Source organism: Terrapene carolina, unplaced genomic scaffold (genome assembly GCF_002925995.2).
Source record: "Terrapene carolina triunguis isolate 2854851 unplaced genomic scaffold, T_m_triunguis-2.0 Scaffold779, whole genome shotgun sequence".
Classification (NCBI taxonomy): domain Eukaryota; kingdom Metazoa; phylum Chordata; order Testudines; family Emydidae; genus Terrapene; species Terrapene triunguis.
In genome coordinates, this window is record NW_020665130.1 from 122,006 (window position 1) to 142,526 (window position 20,521).

Sequence of the window (20,521 nt, forward strand, 5' to 3'; positions counted from 1 at the left end):
TCGGGGTGCTCTGGTACTACCCCTCTGCTAGGTGTTTACGTGACTTCTTAGCGCCTGGGACTGCTTGTGTTTGTGCAACGCCAGCCCTGTTCTTGTCAAGTTCAAGTACCAGACAGTGAATTTGCAAGCAGGCATCTGTTTTGTAATCAGGCCAGACTTTTGCTCATAGCCTGACTCTTGCAAACTTTGCTTTGTATCAGCAGGGCTTGATTTTAGTTTGGGCCTTAAGCCTTACACCAGGCCTCCTGTCTCAGGCTTTCTCTTTCTACTACACCGGGGACTAGCATGAAAGTGACTCTGCACAAATAGCCCCTCCTCATTTCTCCTCCCATTAGCAATTGCAGGAGCAAGTCCAGCCATGGGAGAGCAAAGAACCCGGGAATGGGACTTTTCCAGCCCGCGGGGCAGGGAGGGGGGACACGGGAAAGAGACTGAAAGGGGCAGTGGGAGAAGGTAGCCACCCCTGGGTGGAATCACTTTCCTGTAAACAAAATGAGGAACAGAGAGAGGAAAAGCCAGTTCCGGACTCCATATTCCCCCTGCTGGCCTGTGGCTGCCATGGTGTCCGTGTCAGAGGGAATCCTCCACAGTGACTCCTTTGGTTCTGCTCTTTTCTAATAAAGACTTTGTTACTGGAAAGGTTTAAAAATGTCTCTGTGAGCTTAGACTGGCAGGTGGGGCCAGGTCTACACTGTAATAAAGCGATCAAGCATGTTCCCAGCATGGCAGAATCTGGGGTGTCTCTGCAGGGAAAGGGCCTGGGGGAATCATGATGTGAAATGAACTAAAACCTGTTCTGAAACCTCCACAACTGCCCTTCTTGCCCTGCCAGGCTGCAGAATGATGCCCACATCTCGCTCCAGCTCATCCCGTCCTCCCATGGGACAGGGAAGAAAAATGGCTGCAGTGGAGTCAGTTCAGGTAGGGATTAACCGGGGTGGCTGGTGGGTTCCTGCAGGAGGAAGAGGGATCCGAAGAAGTGGGCTGTAGCCCATGAAAGCTTATGCTCAAATAAATTTGTCAGTCTCTAAAGTGCCACAAGTACTCCTGTTCTTTTTGCGGATACAGACTAACACGGCTGCTGCTCTGAAACCAGCAAATACACAGGAGGTGGGAAGGTTTGTGCAGTCTGGTTTGGAGGTTGGAGTGGGGCAGGAAATTCACAGGCTGGAGAAAGGGAGGAGGCCAGGTTGTGGCAAACCTGCCAGGACTAGTTTAATAAGTGGCCTAGATTCTAGGAACAGACCCATGGCATTTGGTGGTGGAAATGCCCTAATCTGTGGAACAGGAAACAACCCACCTAGATGGGGCTAGGAAAACTGACCAGACTCCCAGTGTTGGAGCCTGACACGACTAACCAGCGACTGCTGTGAGATATGAAGGGGGCACCCACCAGTCAGACTTAGGGGAAGTGCCCCTCCCTCATATCCAGCTCCTTACAATGAGGAGGGTGTTGGGCTTCCTACGAGGGAGCTCGTCCTGGACCCTGCTAGGAGCTCCATCTCCTGTATCAGTCTGTGGCTAGTATGTGTGATGGATCTGCTGGGAGAGACAAGGGGCTCTCTTTGTCCCCTCACCCTGGTGGTTCCTGGATGCTCTGAGCAGGGTGGGGGTGGAGCTTTGTTGACTGTGAGCCATCCAGAGTTCCCATTTGATTGGATCCTTTCCCCCATGAATAGTGGGGCTGTGAGTGGGGCAGCAGGTACTGAGTGTTGGACTCTTGCTCTTTCAGGGGCCGGTGACCTTCGAGGAGGTGGCTGTGTATTTCACCAGGGAAGAGGGGGCTCTGCTGGACCCCACTCAGAGAGCCCTCTACAGAGCCGTCATGCAGGAGAACTACGAGAATGTGACCTCGCTGGGTAAGGATTCCCATCCCCATAGTTATTACAAGGGGAAATGAGCAGTTAATGTTTGTCACCCCCACAATGCAATCTCAACTCTGCCCTGTTTCAGCATCACCCCAACATGCCAGTGACACACACACACTAGTACTCTGCCCTCCCCTGCTACACAACACTGCAGGAACAGAGCACAGGAGAACTACAGCACAAAGTCTAACAACTTCTCTTTGCTGAGGCAAAACTGGGGTTCAGGTCTGGCTTCCTACCTGTGGCCTTCACTCAAACACTGATCCTACTCCACACAAAACAGCTCTGAATTGCAAAATGATCCCACTCCCTTACTCCCCTGCCAGCTTTTGTCGACAAAAGAATGAATGCGTACACACTGCAATGTGACTTTTGGCGGCAAAAATGCCCTGTTTTGGCAACAAAATACAACCACCCCAATGAGAAACATGTCTTTTTCCTCTACATTTTTGTCAACAAAGTGGCAGTGAATTTATCGCTTTAATTGGCCTCCAGGAGGTGTCCCACAATGCCCATCCTGACCGCTCTGCTCAGCATTTTGAACTCCACTGCCCTGCAGCCAGGTAAACGACCATCTGCCCCTCCCTCTTAGAAGTCCTGGGAATTTTTGAGATCCCATTTCCTGCTGGCTCGGCGTGGAGAGGACTCATCGCATCTTCCCAGGTGACCAGGGTAGGTTATTGCAGCAAACGCTGTCCCGCTTGGACTCCTGCGGAGCTGCTGGTTCTGCTCAGAATATGGGGAGAGGAGGCTGTGCAGTCCCAGATGCACTTGAGACGTGGGAATTGGGATACCTACGGGCACATTTCTTGAGGCTTGTGCGAAAAGGGCTGTGATCGGGACACGCTGCAGTGCAGAGCAAAGATAAAGGAGCAGAGGCAGGCGTACCATAAGGCGAGGGAGGCAAACCGTCGCTCAGGTGCTGCACCTAAGTCCTACTGGTTCTATAAGGAGCTGGGCGCTATCCTCAGTGGTGACCCCACCTCCACCACCAAGAGCCCCGTGGATACTTCGGCGGGCCTGGAGGCAGTGGAAAGAGGATCTAACCCAGAGGATGAAGTAATCGATGAAGAGGTGGAGTTAGATGAGGATGTGGAGCTCCCGGCAGGGTCGCCCGGTGGGGCAAACAGCCAGGAACTGTTTTCCATTCCAGAGGTGTCTAACCAGTCTCAGCAGTTGCTCTCGGGGAGCAAGAAGCAAGAGATAAGATCCCTGGTAAGTGGCTGTGGCCTGTGTAGTGCGGAGGTGGGTTCTGGTTATAGAAACGTGGGAGGCTGGCTGTGTTTCTGTGAGCTGGACGTTTTCCTGTGTAGCTAATTGGTACGGCAGAACAGGGTGTTGCTGCATGCCGAGATCTCACGGGAATCCTCCAGAGAGATCTCCTGGAGGTATTCAGTAATCCTCTGCCAAAGGTTTCTTGACAGAGCAGCTTTGTTCCTTCCCTCATTGTAGGAAACTTTCCCGCGCCATTCGGCAGTCACTTGTGCAGGGACTGAAGCAGCGCACAGGTGAGCAGAGCGGAAGCCACAAGCATGGAGCAGATGTACCCTCGTGTGACCTGTGGTGCCTGGGGCAGCCCTCCCTGGAAATACCAAGTTCAGGGCAGGCTGCAAAAGGGAGCGCAGATACTCCCAAGACTGGTGCGGAACACTGAAGTTAAACTCCCCAGCAGTCACAAACTGTGCTTCTGATTCCCCACACTGGTTATCAAGAAGCAAAAAAGAAATCACATAGCCCCCTTTATTGCATTCCAGTTCTCAGGCTCCCAATCAGCACCTAGGTCTGGTACAGTGAGAAGTTATTTTAAAAACTCTGCTCACATATATAAAATATTCTTCTGACCCCAAAGGGTCAGCCACATTACCAAGTCAGTGTAGGTTTGGATCTTACCCAAAATATCACGCTGCCAGCCAATCCTTTAGTATCTAAAACTAAAGGTTTAATATAAAGAAACAGAGCAAGAAGAGAAATATTGGTAAAACAGTCACATACACACAAAGATTTCAAAGTCCATATATCAGGTTCTTAGCAGTATTGGTGTGTTGCTGGCTTGAAAGTTCCTCTGGAACACCTCCACCGCTTGGATGGGTCATTCAGTCCTTTGTTTAGAGCTTCAGTTTGTAGCAAAGTTCCTCCAGAGATAAGAAGCAGGATTTAAGACAAAATGGAGAAGATGCAGCTGCCTTTTTTAGACTTGCCATGTGGCTTGTACTTCCTTTGTTTCAAACACAAGCTGCCCAGCACATGGCTTGGAAGCCTTTTCCGTCCATAGGTATGTCCCTGCATGCCTTGCTGAGTCATAAGGTGTATCCCTTGCCTTCTCTCAATGGGTCAGTTGTATAGCTGATGGTCCTTAATGGGCCATCAAGCAGGCTAGGCAGTGCTGATACCAAACTGTCTGGGGGTGTCACCCAGAAGCATAGCACGAGTTTTGAAATACAGACATACGTACATATCTAAACTCATAATACAAAGGTGATACAAACACATAAATGAGATTATCATATCTGGCAAATTATAACATTTGTGCAGAAATCTTCCATGGCATATCTGGCACAACTCATTGCAATTTTACACTATTGGTATTCATACTATCCTCAAGTGTCCCCCAGATTCTATATAGCATCGCACCTCATTTCTCTGCTTACCCCTAGCAGTGAGATAGCTGCTAGAATGACACCCGCCTGTGGAAAACACTCACCATGCTTTGGGTGTTCACAGAGATGTGTGCTTGCCAAGGGTCAGTGAGAAAGTGATTGTTATGTTGCAAAAGGTGTATTTAACTGAAACGTGTCAATGCTGTACGTGAATTTAACAATCTGTGCATTGTCCCTTGTGCTTCGGCAGATGTGGCCTTCAGGAACACCCCCCACACACCAGCCGAGTGTCTCCACCAAATAAGAAAGCGCCCAAGACGGAGCAAAGAAGACATGTTTCAGGAGGTACTGCACTGCTCCAATGCAGAGAAAAGGGAATGCAAGGAGTGCTGGGAAGCTGAAAGGCAAAATGGAAAAGAAAATCAGGAGTTTAAGGATGCTACTGAACGGATGATTAAAGTAATGGAGGTGCAAATACAGAGGCTGAAGTCCTTAATAATGCTGCAGAGTCAGCAGATCTGTGCCCGCCCTCCCCGCAGCACATTCAGAACCCTTTTCCATGCACATACACACACACCCAACTCCGCCCACACAGTTCTTTCCACTTTCCAGGACTTCTCTGTTTCCCCTGCACTCCACCCCCTCCGACAACTTTCACAATGATACCTGGACATACACACACGTTTGAAAGTCTGCCCTTCCCTGGTTCCTCCTTTCCCACCAAGCATCTTTGTGTGTCTGTGTGTGCTGTTTCTTGTGCAATAAAAGTAAAGTTTTTGAATGGTAACTCATCTTTATTTGTTTTCTACACATTGAGACATCAGGCACTACCAATACTTGCACAGTCTACACATTGAGACATCAGGCACTACCAATACTTACTTATTCATGTGCTTGCTGGAATGTAAGGCCCCAAATGTCACCACTGCTTCTCAGGAAAATGACATGTAAAGTAACATTGAAGCATCTCTGACAGAGACATACATTACTGGTTCTCATTTTCAAAGTGGTCTTCCTCAGCACTCCACCCCTGAGCAAAACTTTCACCCTTAGCTTCACAAAGATTATGCAACGTACAACACGCGTCTATGACCATGGGAATATTATCCTCATTAAGGTCTGACTTGCCATAAAGGCATCGCCAGCGTGCCTTTAATCTGCCAAAGGCACATTCAACTGTCATCCAGCACCTACTCAGCCTGTTGTTGAACCGCTCCTTACTGCTGTTCAGGTTTCCTGTGTAAAGTTTTATGAGCCACAGCTGTAAGAGGTACGCCAGGTCTCCCAGGATCACTATAGGCATTTCACCATCTCCCACTGTAATCTTTTGATTTGGAAAGAAAGTCCCTGCTTGTAGCTTTCTATACAGGCCCGTGCTCCTGAAAATGTGTGTATCATGCACCTTTCTGGACTACCCCACGTGGATGTCAGTGAAATGCTCACGGTGATCCACAGATGCCTGCAACACCATGGAGCAGTACCCCTTCCTGATGATGTTCGTCCATCGTTATCGATGAAAACCTCAACAACTCATTCTTTCGATGACCGGGCTCTGTGCGTCCGGAGATGACTGATCAGTCCGATTCGGGCGTGGAACGTCCTGTCACACGTCGGGCAGACATATAATGGCACTGTCGATGGTGTACGAGCAGCTCTGGACTTGCGCAGCTCATGCTTTTTTTCAGCCTCAGCAATACACCTCGCCTCAGAGGTATTACTGCCTGTGTGAATGAGGCTGTGCCATGCTGAACGGTTCGGTGCGAAGGTTTCCCATGTGGCGGTGTTGCTCTCGAAGGACTTCAAAGAGGTCTTCAGCGTGTCCTTGAACCGCTTCTTTTGTCCTCCATGGGAACGCTTTCCCTAGTGAGTTCTCCGTAGAAGAGCTGTTTAGGAATGCATTCATCTGACATTCTCACAACATGTCCGGCCCACCTGGTCTGGGCTCTCATCAGCAATGTGTAAACTGACGGCAGACTGGCTCTAGTAAGGACATCATTATCGGGCACTTTGCCCTGCCATCTGATTTTAGAAGCTTTCGCAGACAGGAAATGTGGAAGTGATTGAGCCTTCATGCATGACTCCGATAGACAGTCCACGTCTCGCAGGCGTACAGCAGAGTTGGAAGCACCACTGCTCGGTAGACCTTCAGCTTCGTTGGTAGGCTGATCCCTTAACGTTCCCAAACATTGGAGCGCAATCAGCCAAATGCAGAGCTGGCTTTAGCAGTTCTGCAGTTTACTTCATCATCGATTGACACTGCTCGGGAAAGGGTACTGCCCAGGTACGTGAAGTGGTCCACTGTCTGAAGTCTCTGTCCATTTACAGTGATGGACGGTTCTGAGTACGAAGCGTGGGGAGCTGGCTGGTGCATGACCTCAGTCTTCTTGATGTTAATGGTGAGACCGAAGTTGTTGCGTGCAGTTGAAAACTTGTCCATACTGGCTTGCATTTCTGGTTCTGTACTAGCATTCAGAGCACAATCATTGGCAAAGAAAAAGTCTCGAAGTACAGTTTCCTTCACCTTGGTGATGGCACGCAGTCGCCTCAGATTAAATAGTTTCCCGTCAGTTCTATACTTCAGGCCTACTCCTTCAGTGCAGTGTTGAAAGGCATCAGTCAAAGTGGCAGAGAATATCATGCTGAACAAAGTGGGTGCTAAAACACACCCTTGCTTGATGCCGTTGGTGACTGGGAAGGCCTCAGATGTTTCACCGTCGTCCAGGACACGAGCCATCATACCGTGATGAAATTGACGTACCATTCGTATAAATCTGTCTGGACAGCCAAATTTCGACATGATCCTCCACAGGCCCTGGCGACTGACAGAGTCAAATGCTTTCGTGAGGTCCACAAAAGTTGTGTAGAGTTCACGATTCTGCTCTTGACATTTCTCCTGTAGCTGACGCACAGCGAAGATCATGTCAATAGTCCCACGTCCCTTGCGGAAGCCACACTGTGATTCTGGCAGTAAGCCCTTCTCCAGGTGAGTGATCAATCGGTTCAACAGAACCCGTGCAAGAACTTTCCCCGCTGTAGAAAGCAGCGAGATTCCACGGTGATTGTCGCATACCTGGCGATTGCCCTTCCTCTTATAGAGGTGCAAGATGGACGCGTCTCTAAATTCTTGTGGAATGGTTCCCTGCTTCCAGAAGGACTGAAACAGCTCAGTGAGTTTCTGTAGCAACACGGGTCCACCGACTTTGTACACCTCTGCTGGTATGGCATCTGACCCTGGGGCTTTGCCACTTGACAGCTGATTGATAGCTTTCTTCACTTCGTCCTCTTCTGGTGAAGCATCTATGGAGTCATTGACTGCAACCTGGGGCATCTTGTCAATGGCCTCATCATTGATGACCGAGGGGCGATTGAGAATTGCTTCAAAGTGTTCAGCCTATCTCTGGAGAATCTGCGTCTTCTCTGTAAGGAGCACAGTACCATCAGAGTTCAGGAGGGGAAAGCTCCCAGAAGACTGTGGACCATAGAGTGTGTTAAGGGCTTCATAAAACTGCTTATAGTCGTTCCTGTCCGCATATGCCTGTATTTCATCTGCTTTGGCGCTCAGCCACAATTCCCGCATTTTGCGCAGTTGGTTCTGTACTGTTCTGCGAGTGTTGATAAAGGCGGTCTTCTTTGCCGCTGAGGATGGATCGTTTTGATATGCACGATGCAGGCGGTGCTTCTCAGCAAGTAAGGCCTGGATTTCTGCATCATTTTCATCAAACCAGTCTTGCCGCCTGCATGTGGAGGGCCCCAATACCTTCGATGCAGCTGTATGGACAGTGTTGCGGAATCGCTCCCAGTCTTTCTCAGCGTCATCCTCAATATGAAGATCAGCAAGTTCATTCTCTAGGTCTTCCGCTAGATTTTCAGTGATGCGGCTGTTCTTCAGCTTCGACACATTGATCCTTTTGAAAGCCTTACAGCCTTGTGGTCGTCTCTTCGGCATGATACGGAGCTTCATTTTGGATACTATGAGCCTATGATCCGTCCAACAGTCAGCGCCACACATAGCTTTTGTAACCCTGACATCTTGTCTGTCCCTTCTCCTGATGATGACATAATCGATCAAATGCCAGTGCTTGGAACGGGGATGCATCCACAAAGTCCTGTTACGGGTAGGAAGGCGGAAGACCGTATTGCTGATCAGAAGGTCACGTGCTGCACAAGTTTTCAGCAGTAACAGACCATTGCTGTTACACTTTCCCACTCCATTTTTCCCGATGACTCCTTCCCAGGCTGCGGCATCGCATCCGACTCTTGCGTTAAAATCGCCAAGCAGAATCAGCTTGTCTGTGCGGTGCACTGACGATAGCAGAGTATCTAGTTCTTCATAGAATTTATCCTTCACATCCTCTGGGTTGGTCATTGTAGGACCATATGCGCTAATCAAAGTAGCTTGTTTTCCTTTTTGAAGCGGAAGCTGCATTGTCATGAGCCGGTCATTCATACCCTTGGGGGAACTGGCAAGTTTCTGAACAAGATGATTCTGGATGGCGAAGCCAACTCCAGACTCGCGATGCTCATCACTGCTGCGGCCACTCCAGAAGAATGTATAGCCACCGCCTGACTCGGACAGCTGTCCTTCATTAGCAAGGCGAGTTTCGCTAAGGGCTGCAATGTCAATGTTGTAGCGTGCGAGCTCTCTAGCGACAAGTGCTGTTCTTCTCTCCGGTCTGTCTGCCGTGATGTTGTCCAGTAATGTGCGCACATTCCATGTGCTAATAGTGATCGGTGTCACTCTAAGTTTTTTTTGTTTTTGTTTTCGACCGCTTTTATGGGATCCCCGCCAGCCGCGGTGTGCTGGCCAGGGTAAGGTGAAGCAGGCAATGTTTAGGGCACCTTTTCTAGCCCCCTCCTCGTTCTACGGAGGTGAGCAGTGCTAATCCTGAATAGGGCTGCTCAGTCGCTCAAGAAGATGCCGAGCTCCACTGCTGCTTCGGTCAGTGAGGAACAACCATTATGCCTGAGCCGCCTATGTGCAGGTCCGCGGCTACAGCTCCCAGTGTATCCACACCTGCTGCTTTGTCGCTCGCCCATCGCCACAGGCCTTGATATGATATGATATGATATGATGTCGAGACTTGCGCGTGAATTGGATTAGAGTGAGGGAGAGTTGTACAACGTCAGCCTCACTCTCTCTTCCCAGTTCCTATCTGTATCCAGTGGCAGGACAGAAGTCGAGACGGCTGGAGATAGGACAGGGCGCAGTGGATGACCAGGACGCCTACGTGTCTTGTCGTGCTCTTACGCGTTCCACAACGCTTGCTGTCACCGCCTTCCTGACCATTAAACCAGGTTGAACCAGGTTGCCTCAGTCAGCCGGATCCAGCCTTCGCATGCAATGGGTAGACAGGCCCTAACTCACCGAGAGTCTCATACTCATCGGCTACCCTCACCTGGTTTAGCCCGCCAGTTGAGATTGTCTCCGGGGTGTGGCTGCTGTCGCATGCTGACAGCTACTTGGAGCCACCGGTGAGAGCTGGGTGTCAAGTGGGGACCAAAGTGGATGAGCTACTCCTAGGAGTACGACTGCTCCCCCATCAGAGGTACTACCCCTCCCTGACAACCCCATACACCCCTTCCTATAGATGTACTCTGTCGCAAGGTGGTCTGGTGCCAAAACTGGAATATGTGTGCCATCTATCGCCTCTCTACAGTTAGTGGATGGCTTTGCAGAAATGGGTTTCCCTATTTCATGCACATTTCCCAGAGTCACGAACCCGGTCCTTCGCAGCAAGATGCAATTAATTGCCCTGCACACTTCCATTAATGCAGCCCCAACGGTCGACTTCCCGACTCCAAACTGATTTCTGACCGACCGGTAGCAGTCTGGTGTCGCCAGCTTCCACACAGCGATTGCCACACACTTCTCTACTAATACGGCAGCTCTCATTCTGATGTCCTTGCGCCGCAGGTCTGGGACGAGCTCCGCACACGCTTCCAGGAAGATGGCTTTCCGCATTCGAAAGTTCTCTAGCCACTGTTCTTCATTCCACACCCGCATGACGATACAATCCTACTATTCGGTGCTTGTTTCCTGAGCCCAAAAGCGATGGTCTACCCTATGCAGCTGTTCTGTGAATGCCAAAAGCAATCTAAAGTTGCTCCTATCCATATCATGCAGCATGTCAGGTGCCTGAGAGTCTTCTTCAGTTAGGAACTTCACGATTAACTGAACTGCCAGTCATGATGACAGTTAACAGAGCATAGGAGAGCAGTGCGGGATCCATCCCTTCTCACAAAGATGTGCACAGCAAAGAAGGACCGTTGAAAAATGCTGTGAAAGCAAGCCGGAAGCCCATGGAGTGCTGGCACAGAAAGCAATGCATTGAGCCCAGTCCCAAGAGACGCCGCGATCCACTCCGCTTTCCCACAACACGTAGTGACAGAAGATGACAAGGAGATGAACTGTGGGATAAGTACCCACAGTGCATTGCTCACACTGTTGATGATAGTGCCCCAATTGTGGACGCGCTCTGCCGACAGAGGGAGCTAGTGCGAACATGACATTCCAACTTTTATTATGCCGATTTTTGAGTGTCAGCATCGCTTTTGTTGTCATAACTTGGTAGCATAGACAAGTCCAAACTAACTGGGACAATCAGCAGGCTTGCGGCGTTCAGGAGTCAGGGGAGGGAGGGGGAGCCTGTGCCTTGCTCCTCCCCCCTCCCTCCTGCTCCCTAAATGCCGCAAGCCAGCTGATTGCCGCGGGCAGGAGGCAGGTAAGGAGGAGGAAGGCACTGATCCGTGGGGTCTGCCGGCAGACGGGAGGCGCTGTGGGGAGGGGGGCCTAGGGAGGCTGCTAGCTGTGGAGAAAGCAGGCAGCCAAACGACGTTAGAAGGGAGCATTGCACAACTTTAAATGAGCATGTTCCCTAATTGATCAGCAACGTAACAACGAAACAACGTTAGCCGGGACGACTTCAAATGAGGAGTTACTGTAATTCAGTCCTTTGTGCTAGAAACGCTTTCAATTCTCAGCTGAGTCATGGTGACAGGCTGTCTGTTGTGGACATGAGGTTCTAGCCATCCCTGTGATGGAATGTAAATGTCTTGTTCACACCATTTAACCAGGCAATAGCCGTGCTGTCTCTGAGGAAGTGGTCTGTGGGTGTTCCCCAGAACTGTAACATTTTCAGTAACATCATACAGTAAAGTCTCATAACTTCACATAGTTAATGTTGAGCAGGTTTTTGAGTTTTCCAATGATACCTCACAAGGCATACTTCGGACAAAATATATCATTTTGTAAAAGAGTGAATACAGGGGTACAGACTATCACAGCGTCTGTGTGGGTTCCTAGCAGATATGTTGGTAGTTCAGTCTCTCATAAGCAAAGTGTTCTGCACCTTTGAGGACCTGGGGAGCTGGCCCTGGGATTTCACTTGTTTACTAAGGACTGGGGTTAAGCTAAGAGAATGTTTTTTATGACAAAGTCTTATGGAGTCACCTGATCTCCTTTATTTTCTTTCATCTGAGCAGGCTTTCCAGTTTCCAAACCTGATGTGATCTCCCAGCTGGAACAAGGGGCAGAGCCGTGGGTCCCAGACCTCCAGGGTTCAGGGGAAAGAGAGATCCTGAGAGGTCCCTGCACAGGTGAGGAAACATGAAACCTACTCGGAGTCTGAAAATGCCTGAAGGAAACATCTAGGATACCCTACAAAGACCTTGTGAACTCTCTGATTTTAGGATTGCCCCAGCAAATGTTGTATCCTCCGGGCAGATATAGCTCATGGCTTCCTACAGATCCTAACTGACACCTGTGAGTAGCTACTTCCGTTCCCACTGAGAATTTAGATGGGATGTGAAGGCAGAATTGATCCTGTCCTCTCTCCCCTTTAGGGGAAGAGTTTGGGGTAATTCAGTTCCTGGTTTTTATTTGACATTTCTCCAGCACTTATTCTGGTTTGGTCTTTCCCTTTCCATCCCTGTTTGAGGGTTTTTTTTTCTATCACAGCAGGTGATGCAATGGTGAGTGAGAATGAGGAGCAGAATTCTCCGCAGAAAGATGCTGAGCAAGTGGAACCACACAGAGCATTAACACAGACATCCGAAGGGAATGTCTCCAGGAGTCATGAGCAGGGAACAGCCTGTGAGATTCAGCAGACACCAGAGAGAGAGCAGGGAAACCAGCCAGGGGAGAAATTGGATAAATTCATTTGCTCTCGGGGAACTCACAAGGACCTCAAGGAAACCACAGCCCAGCAGAAAATCCTCAGGGGTCAGAGAAAAAATACATCCACTGAGTGTGGGAAAAGCTTTAGGGACCACTCAGTCCTTCTTGCACATCAGAGAATACACAGAGGAGACAGACCCTATGTATGCTGTGAGTGCGGGAAAACCTTCATTCGGCGCGCTCACCTTCTTACACATCAGAGAATCCACACAGGGGAGAAACGCTATGCATGCTGTGAGTGCGGGAAAAGCTTCACTGATCTCTCATCCCTTATCTCTCATCAGAGAGTCCACACGGGAGAGAAACCCTATGAATGCTGGGAGTGCGGGAAAAGCTTCTCTCAGAGCTCAACTCTCATTACACATCACAGAATTCACACAGGACAAAGACCCTACGAATGCTGTGAGTGCGGAAAAACCTTCACTCAGAGCTCACACCTTACTATACATCAGAAAATCCACACAGGAGAGAAACCCTATGTATGCTGTGAGTGTAGGAAAAGCTTCACTCTGAGGTCGCACCTCATTCGGCATCAAAGAATCCACACGGGAGAGAAACCCTTTGAATGCTGTGAGTGTGGGAAAAACTTCACTCTGAGCTCAGAGCTTACTACGCATCAGAGAATCCATACGGGAGAGAGACCTTATGCATGCTCTGAGTGCGGGAAAAGCTTCACTCGGAGCTCAGCCCTGACTAGACATCACAGAATCCATACGGGAGAGAGACCCTATGAATGCTGTGAGTGCAGGAAAAGCTTCACTCGGAGCTCAGCCCTTACTAGACATCACAGAATCTGCAAGGGACCTAAACACCATAAAAACCTCTAGATCTATCAAAACTTTTATTTTCTTTAATAGTTTTCCTAATTCCCATGTAGTAACCTTTAAGGCTGTTTGAACCATTTGCACCACCATTATCCCTCAGCTTGTCCAAAAGTGTTGCCCATTTTTGCCTTTTGCAGTTTTGTAGTTTGCCCTGTTTTGGGCTGGACCCGGTTGTCCTTACTATCAACTCCATTGTCCCATGAGTAATGGAAGTGGGTCCATCCTTCCAGGAAACCAGGAGAATCACATTTATACTGGCAGCAAAGAGTCCGGTGGCACCTTATAGACTAACAGACGTATTGGAACATGAGCTTTCGTGGGTGAATACCCACTTCGTCGGATGCAACTTTTACAGATCCAGACTAACACGGCTACCCCTCTGATACTTGTCACATTTATACTGTTCCTCCTTTTGCCAAGTTATTTGTGTCACCAATGATACAAATTGTATCGTTCCCAGTTGTTCTCACGTTGCTCTGGGTTATGCTGCACTGCAGTTATTTTTGGACCTTTTTTCATTATATTTAAATGAAGAGGAGCAGGGGCAGGGAAAAAAGTGTCATTTCAGTCTCTGTGACACTGGATGTAGATGGTGTGACTCAGAGATTCCCTCCTTCCCCATCGTTCCAGAACTGTTACCTCCTGTCTGAGCCATGCAGAGTTTATATTCTATCCCTCCACCTCTCAAAGTGTCATGTGATGCAGTGTTCTCAGCTGTCTGTGCTTGGAGATGATGTTTTGACTTCTTTAATCAGAGTCACCATGGCTGCCGAAGAAAGTGTCGAAGACCTGGAAGGGGAATTCAAATGGATCCCAAATGCAATGGGATCATTTGGAGTTTAAGTCCCAGTTTCCACCTATTGGCCAAGCCACCTTTGGGAAGGTTGGCTGTCCCCCCCCCCCATTATGAGGCTGTTAGGATGCTAAAACTTTTGTAAATAACATAACTCAATAAAGAGACCGTGCTGAGTGAAGCAGGTTTGAATGGATCAGAGGAGAATGTCGTGGGAGAATGTCTTCTCCTGATTCTGAGTCATCAGATGCAATCTGCTCTGGAATTCCACTTGACACTTTCATTGTCATGTAGTCTACCTCTCTGCGATGTGGGTTTCTCTGTTTCCTGAAGGCTGTTTGGTCACCCAATTTTATTAATTTAGTTTGACAGCATGTAACTCAGATTTATTGGAGACTTTGAGACCTCTATGTCGAACTAAATAGGGTCGTGATGTGGACGGGTGCAGAGTTAATTCGATGTAACGGCGCTAAATTCGACATAAACTCCTAGTGTAGACCAGGCCTTAGGTAACTAATTCTGATCTCTATGCCTGTTATTTATAATTACCTAAAATCTGTCTGTAGTTCATAAATCTGTTTTATGTTTTACCTAAACCAGTGTGAAATTGGTTCAAGTGCTTGGGAAGTGTCTGCACAGGTTACAAAGGCTGGTGCATGGCCACGTTCCTTGGAACAAGTGCCAAATTAATGAGCTTAATTAATGAGCCAAACTTAAGCTAATTTACTTAAGCTAATGATACAAAATACAGGCCAGCTGGAGCCTCACATTACAGCCAACCATAATAGAATAATCCAATACAAAAATATAAACTAAATATAACAAAACAAACAGCAAACCAATATATAAAGGCAGGATATCAAAGCAACCAGCAGGCCAGCCCTATGGGCTACACCACTGAAAAGGAAATTAAAGGTGAAGTTATGGGTTAAAGAGTAAGAGACTAATTATGTGATCACCTGAATTATATTGGAAAATTGAAAGTTGTCTTGGTTTTTGTTTTCTTAGTAATACAGGAAGTGGTGGCTAATCCTGACAAGTTTATTAATGTAATTTACTATCTTTAGCAGAAGGATTTCTGATGTAAAACCCCACTCCAAAGGTTGGGGTGTGGGAGAAATAATATATCAGAGAATATTGGCCCAGTATAGATTTTTTTTTTTTTTTTTTTTTTTTTGTATTTCAAATGGAACTTATTTAGAGTAGCTTCAAAGTCCGTTTCTATTAAAAGGAAAACTACTTGAGGAGACAAGGTGTATAACCTTTTACCCAGTTAGACTGTAAGGGTCACTGAAGCTATGTCTACACAAAAGAATTAATGGACACAAATCTGACATCAGGAATCATAATACTCAAAAACCAGTGGGAGAACACTTTAACCTGTCTGGCCATTCAATGACAGACCTGCGGGTGGCTATCTTACAACAGAAAAACTTCAAAAACAGACTCCAACGAGAGACTGCTGAGCTGGAATTGATATGCAAACTAGATACAATCAACTCAGGATTGAATAAGGACTGGGAATGGCTGAGTCATTACAAACATTGAATATCTCCCCTTGTAAGTATTCTCACACTTCTTATCAAACTGTCTGTACTGAGCTATCTTGATTATCACTTCAAAAGTTTTTTTCTCTTACTTAATTGGCCTCTCAGAGTTGGTAAGACAACTCCCACCTGTTCATGCTCTCTGTATGTGTGTATATATATCTCCTCAATATATATTCCACTCTATATGCATCCGAAGAAGTGGGCTGTAGCCCACAAAAGCTTATGCTCTAATAAATTTGTTAGTCTCTAAGGTGCCACAAGTACTCCTGTTCTTTTTATGTCTACACTGACATTTTCATCGACCAAACTTTTGTCGCTCAAGGGTGTGAAAAAACACCTGCGTGCTAAAGGCTGCAGGGCCCACGTGGCTGGGTCCGGAGCCGCTGGGGCTGCACTGCCTTGCCACGCCGTGGGGTCTGGGGCCGCCCTGCCACCCAGCCCCTCAGCGGGGTCTGCTTCTGGCCCCACTCTGTGGAGGGAACTCGGGGTGGGGGCGCTGGGCAGAGGGGTCTGTGGGGGGGGGGCGGTTCTCCCCTCCCCGATTGTGGTTCTCAATCGGCGGCCCAGGTAACACATATGCGGCCCACAATGATCAATCGGTTGAGAACCACTGCCCTAAGCGCTACGCCTTTTGGCAAGGTGGTTTTACTATGTTGGCTTAGCAGGCAAACCACAGCGGCGCGAGGAGCATTGTAGGGTGTACACCTCCATCGTTAGATGGACGTAAACTGCCTGATGTCGACTTCACTTTGCAGTGTAGACAACCCTGTGATCTGTGTCTCTGGGCACAGCTGCCTTTCTCAAATTCTCTGTCATTCTTCTGGCACCAGCACGCCGATCTTTCCTGACTCAGAGCTGTCTCCCGTCACCCATTCTTTCTGATTAGCTCCCGCCGACATAGCAGGATGCAGACACCCCTTTAAGTTGATGTAACTTACATAGCTCAGGGGGTTGGTTTTTTCACACCCCTGAATGATGTAAGTTACATCGACATAAGCCAGGGGTGAGGAACCTATGGTCCGCGGCCTGCATCCGGCCCGCTGCTTCATTTCATCCGGTCCGCGGCAAGTCTCCGCGCTGCAGGCCGGAAGCCCCAAGCTTCGGTGCCTGCCCCCCCACGGGGCTGGAGCCGCGAGCGCTGGCTCCCCCTGCTGTGGGGGAAAGCTAGAGTCAGGTCCAGCTCCCGGAAGTAGCCAGCATGTCCCTGCTGCCCCTAGGAGCAGGGGTGATCAGGGAAGCTCCGCACACTGCCCCTACCCCCAGCACAGCTCCGCGGATCCCATTGGCCGGGAACCACGACCAATGGAAGCTGCGGGGGAAGCGCCTGTGGGTGCGGGCAGCGTGCACTGCGCAGATCCCCCTTGGTCCCTCCACCTAGGGGCCGGACATGGCCACTTGTGGGAGCAGTGCGAAGCCAGGGCAGGCAGGGAACCTGCCTTAGCACCGCTGCACTGCCGACCCAAAGCCGCCTGAAGTAAGTGCCGCCCGGCCAGAGCCTGCACCCCAAACCCCCTGCCCAAGTCAACACCTCCCCCCGCATCCTAACTCCCTCCCAGATCCTGCACCCCAACCCCCTGCCCCAGGTCAGCACCTCACCCCGCATCCTAACTCCCAGATCCTGCACCCCCACGTGCACCCCAACCCCCTTCCCCAGCCCTGAGCCCCTCCCACACCCAAATGCCCTCCTGGAGTCTGCACCCCGCACCTCCTCCCATACTCCAACCCCTGCCTCAGCCCCCTCCCACAGTCCAACCCCCTCCTCCACCCCTCATCCTCAGCCCCACCCCAAGGCCCACATCCCCAGCCGGAGCCCTCACCCCCTCCTCCACCCCAACCCCCTGCCCCAGCCCTGAGCCCCCTCCCACACTCCAAACCTCTCATCCCCAGCCCTACCCCAAGGCCCGCACCCCCAGCCAGAGCCCTCACCCCCTCCTCCACACCAACCACCTGCCCCAGCCCAGAGTCCCCTCCTGCACCCTGAACCCAAAAAGGGACAGGGCGCCCTTGTCCCGCGACATGGCGGAAGATGTTCTCCTGCTGGCACGTTGCTGCCCACACGGGCGCTTGGGGGAAAGGGACGGTCTGAATTGTCAGTGGGGCACAAACGACAAGCTACATACGCTGCAATTGCGCTCAGGCCAGAAGGGCCGTGGTATCCCCTAGACTCGGAGACTTGGGAAAACGGGACCCAACCCGCGGCAAGAAACGCTTCCTTTCAACAGAGATCACCGCTGCGGGGCAGTGAGAGCACCAGGCAGCCACGCGGGTAAGGAGAGGGCCAAGCCGTCCATCGTGGGGTCCCCACTGCAGCTGGGTCCCACCTCTCCTTAGCGCCATGCATGCTGGGCGGGGGAAGAAAGGGAAGGAAAGTAAAACATCCCCCCTACCCCCAAAGAACAAACATCTCCTCCCCTAATCCTGGCCCTTCCAAGCTTGCCTTGACTGCCCCACCCATCCAAGGATTTGGATTCAGCCCCCTTCTATCCCACCCCCCATGTGGCTGTCCTCCACCGACCCCCCAACTCCACCCCATCAGCCTTCCTCTCGGATTCAATCTTTTCCTGGCCTCCCAGTCTCCCCAGGGCTCTCTGTCATCTTTGGCCCCTTCTTGGGGGGGTCTCACGCACCCTTCCCCAGGTCTGGTAGGGGAGCCCAGGCCCACGCTCTCCTCTGGGTTGTAGCCCCCCCAATCTTATAACCAGCAGACAGTGGCTGCTTAGACAACTTGTCCCTGCTCACTGCTCTCTCTGGGGCCACCACTAATCCTCAAGCCGCCAGCACAGACAACCCCCCACCTGCCCTATTTATCCTCTCCCCCAGCTCTATTCCCCCACTGAACCCCTCACGGATCCTGCTTTTATTCCTGCTCATTATGTCTGCCCCCAGTGGCGGGAACTGCAGACAGGTCGCCAGCCCAGCGGTGGGGCAGCAGCTGGGCCTGTGGGGGTCAGGGCTAGGGTGACGAGATGTGAAAAATTAGGACGGGGGTGGGGGGTAATAGCAGTGATGAGCTCCCAAAATCCTACTAACTGGTTCCCTACCGGGTCCTCGGCAGCACTTTGGCAGCGGGGGGGTCTTCACTCGCTCCGGGTTTTCGGCGGCAGGTCCTGCACCCGGAGCGAGTGAAGACCCCCCCCCCGCCAAAGACCCGGTAGGGAACCGCGTGGTGAGTACAAGCCCCACGTGTGTGTCTCTCCCCCCCCATTTGACCCCAACCCACGTCCTGCCCGACTGTCCCCCTCAGACCCTGCACCCCATTGCCCCCCCCCCGCTCCTTGTCCCCACCCTAACTGCCCCCCAGGACCCCGCCCAACTTGCCCCACTCCCTGTCCCCTGACTGCCCCGACCCCATCCACCACCACCCCGAAAGACCCCTGGAACTCCCACGCCTACCCAAACCCCACCTTCCCCATCCCCTGACTGCCCCCCCCCCAGAACCTCTGCCCCCTCCAGCCCCTCCTTGCCCCTTATCGAACCCCTCCTCCCAGCCCTGGCCCCCTTACTATGCTGCTCAAAGCGGCAGGAGCTGCAGAGCTGGGGCTCTGCGAGGGGGGAGGAGTGGGGGAGGGGCCAGGGGAGCCTCCCCAGCTGGGAGCTCAGGCGGGCCGGTCCCACGGGCCGGATGTGGCCCACAGACCGGAGTTTGCTCACCCGCCGGCCCCTTTAATAACCAGTTCTACACCGGCTTCTAAATTTAACAACCGGTTCTTGCGAACCGGCTCCACTGGGTAATAGGTCCCTATCTAAGAAAAAGCCCTGATTATCAGGACTGTCCCTATAAAATCGGGACATATGGTCACCCTAGTCAGGGCTGAGGTGGGTCAGGGGGCTGGAATACTGGACTTTCTGGGAATGTTTGGGGCTCACCCCCTTTCATGTGACCTGCCCTTCCCCCATACAAACTTGCATGCATGGTGCATGAGGTCACGCTGCATGGGGGGGGGGTGCCATTTTTAAGTGAGCGTGACCTCATAGGCACTGCTAAAAATGGACACCCGTCTGACAACCAGGTTTTGGGCCGGTGCTAGCCTGGGAACAAGCCTCTCGCTATGACCAGCTTCCCTGGTCATGGCTCCCCTTTGCGGGGGTCGCAGGCACCACCCACATCCACAGGCATTCTGGAAGGAGTGCAGCCAGGACAAGAAGCAATGGGCTAAAATTGCAGCAAGGGCGGTTTAGGTTGGACGTTAGGAAAAACTTCCTGTCAGGGTGGTTAAGCACTGGAATAAATGGCCGGGGAGGTTGTGATTTTTTGAAGCAGACTGGACAAACCCCTGTCAGGGATGGGCTAGATAATCCTTAGCCCTGACCCGTGAGGTCCCTGCCAGGCCTACGACGCTCCGATTCACCCACTGACAACACGGCCAGTGCGGCGGGGCGGGGAGCGGAAAGCCCGAGTCCTTTCCGGGGGCTGAACGCAGCTTAGGGTGGGACGCAGGGGGCAGCCGGCACGGAGGCCCTGCCTAAGGCGGCGGTGAAGCCGTGGGGGTTTGTCCTGGGAGAAGAGGGAGATTCTGGGGGGTCCAGTGCTGGGGATAAAGGGAGCCCCCCCTGCCCAGAGCCAGACCCACAGCTGCCCCACACACCTCCCTTCCAGCCCCACGGAGTGAGAGACAAACCCCCGCGCTGGCAATAAAGGGAACCCCCCCGGTCCGCCTCTCCCAGAGCCAGTCCCACAACTGCCCCCCTGTCCTGCCCCGAGCCAGCCCCACA

At 51.1% G+C, this 20,521-nt stretch overlaps 1 protein-coding gene across 1 annotated transcript in view; it reads left to right on the plus strand.

Moving 5' to 3' along the window:
- Positions 1–2,720: 2,720 nt before the first annotated feature.
- LOC112124643 (zinc finger protein 501-like) overlaps positions 2,721–20,521 on the plus strand; it is a 37,305-nt gene continuing 19,504 nt past the window's right edge. The window contains exons 1-5 of the mRNA XM_029913660.1: positions 2,721–3,083; positions 3,321–3,376; positions 4,716–4,810; positions 11,948–12,061; positions 12,423–13,458. Coding sequence (XP_029769520.1) covers positions 12,434–13,458 — 1,025 coding nt within the window. The 5' untranslated portion in view covers positions 2,721–3,083; positions 3,321–3,376; positions 4,716–4,810; positions 11,948–12,061; positions 12,423–12,433. The remainder of the gene's footprint in view (positions 3,084–3,320; positions 3,377–4,715; positions 4,811–11,947; positions 12,062–12,422; positions 13,459–20,521) is intronic.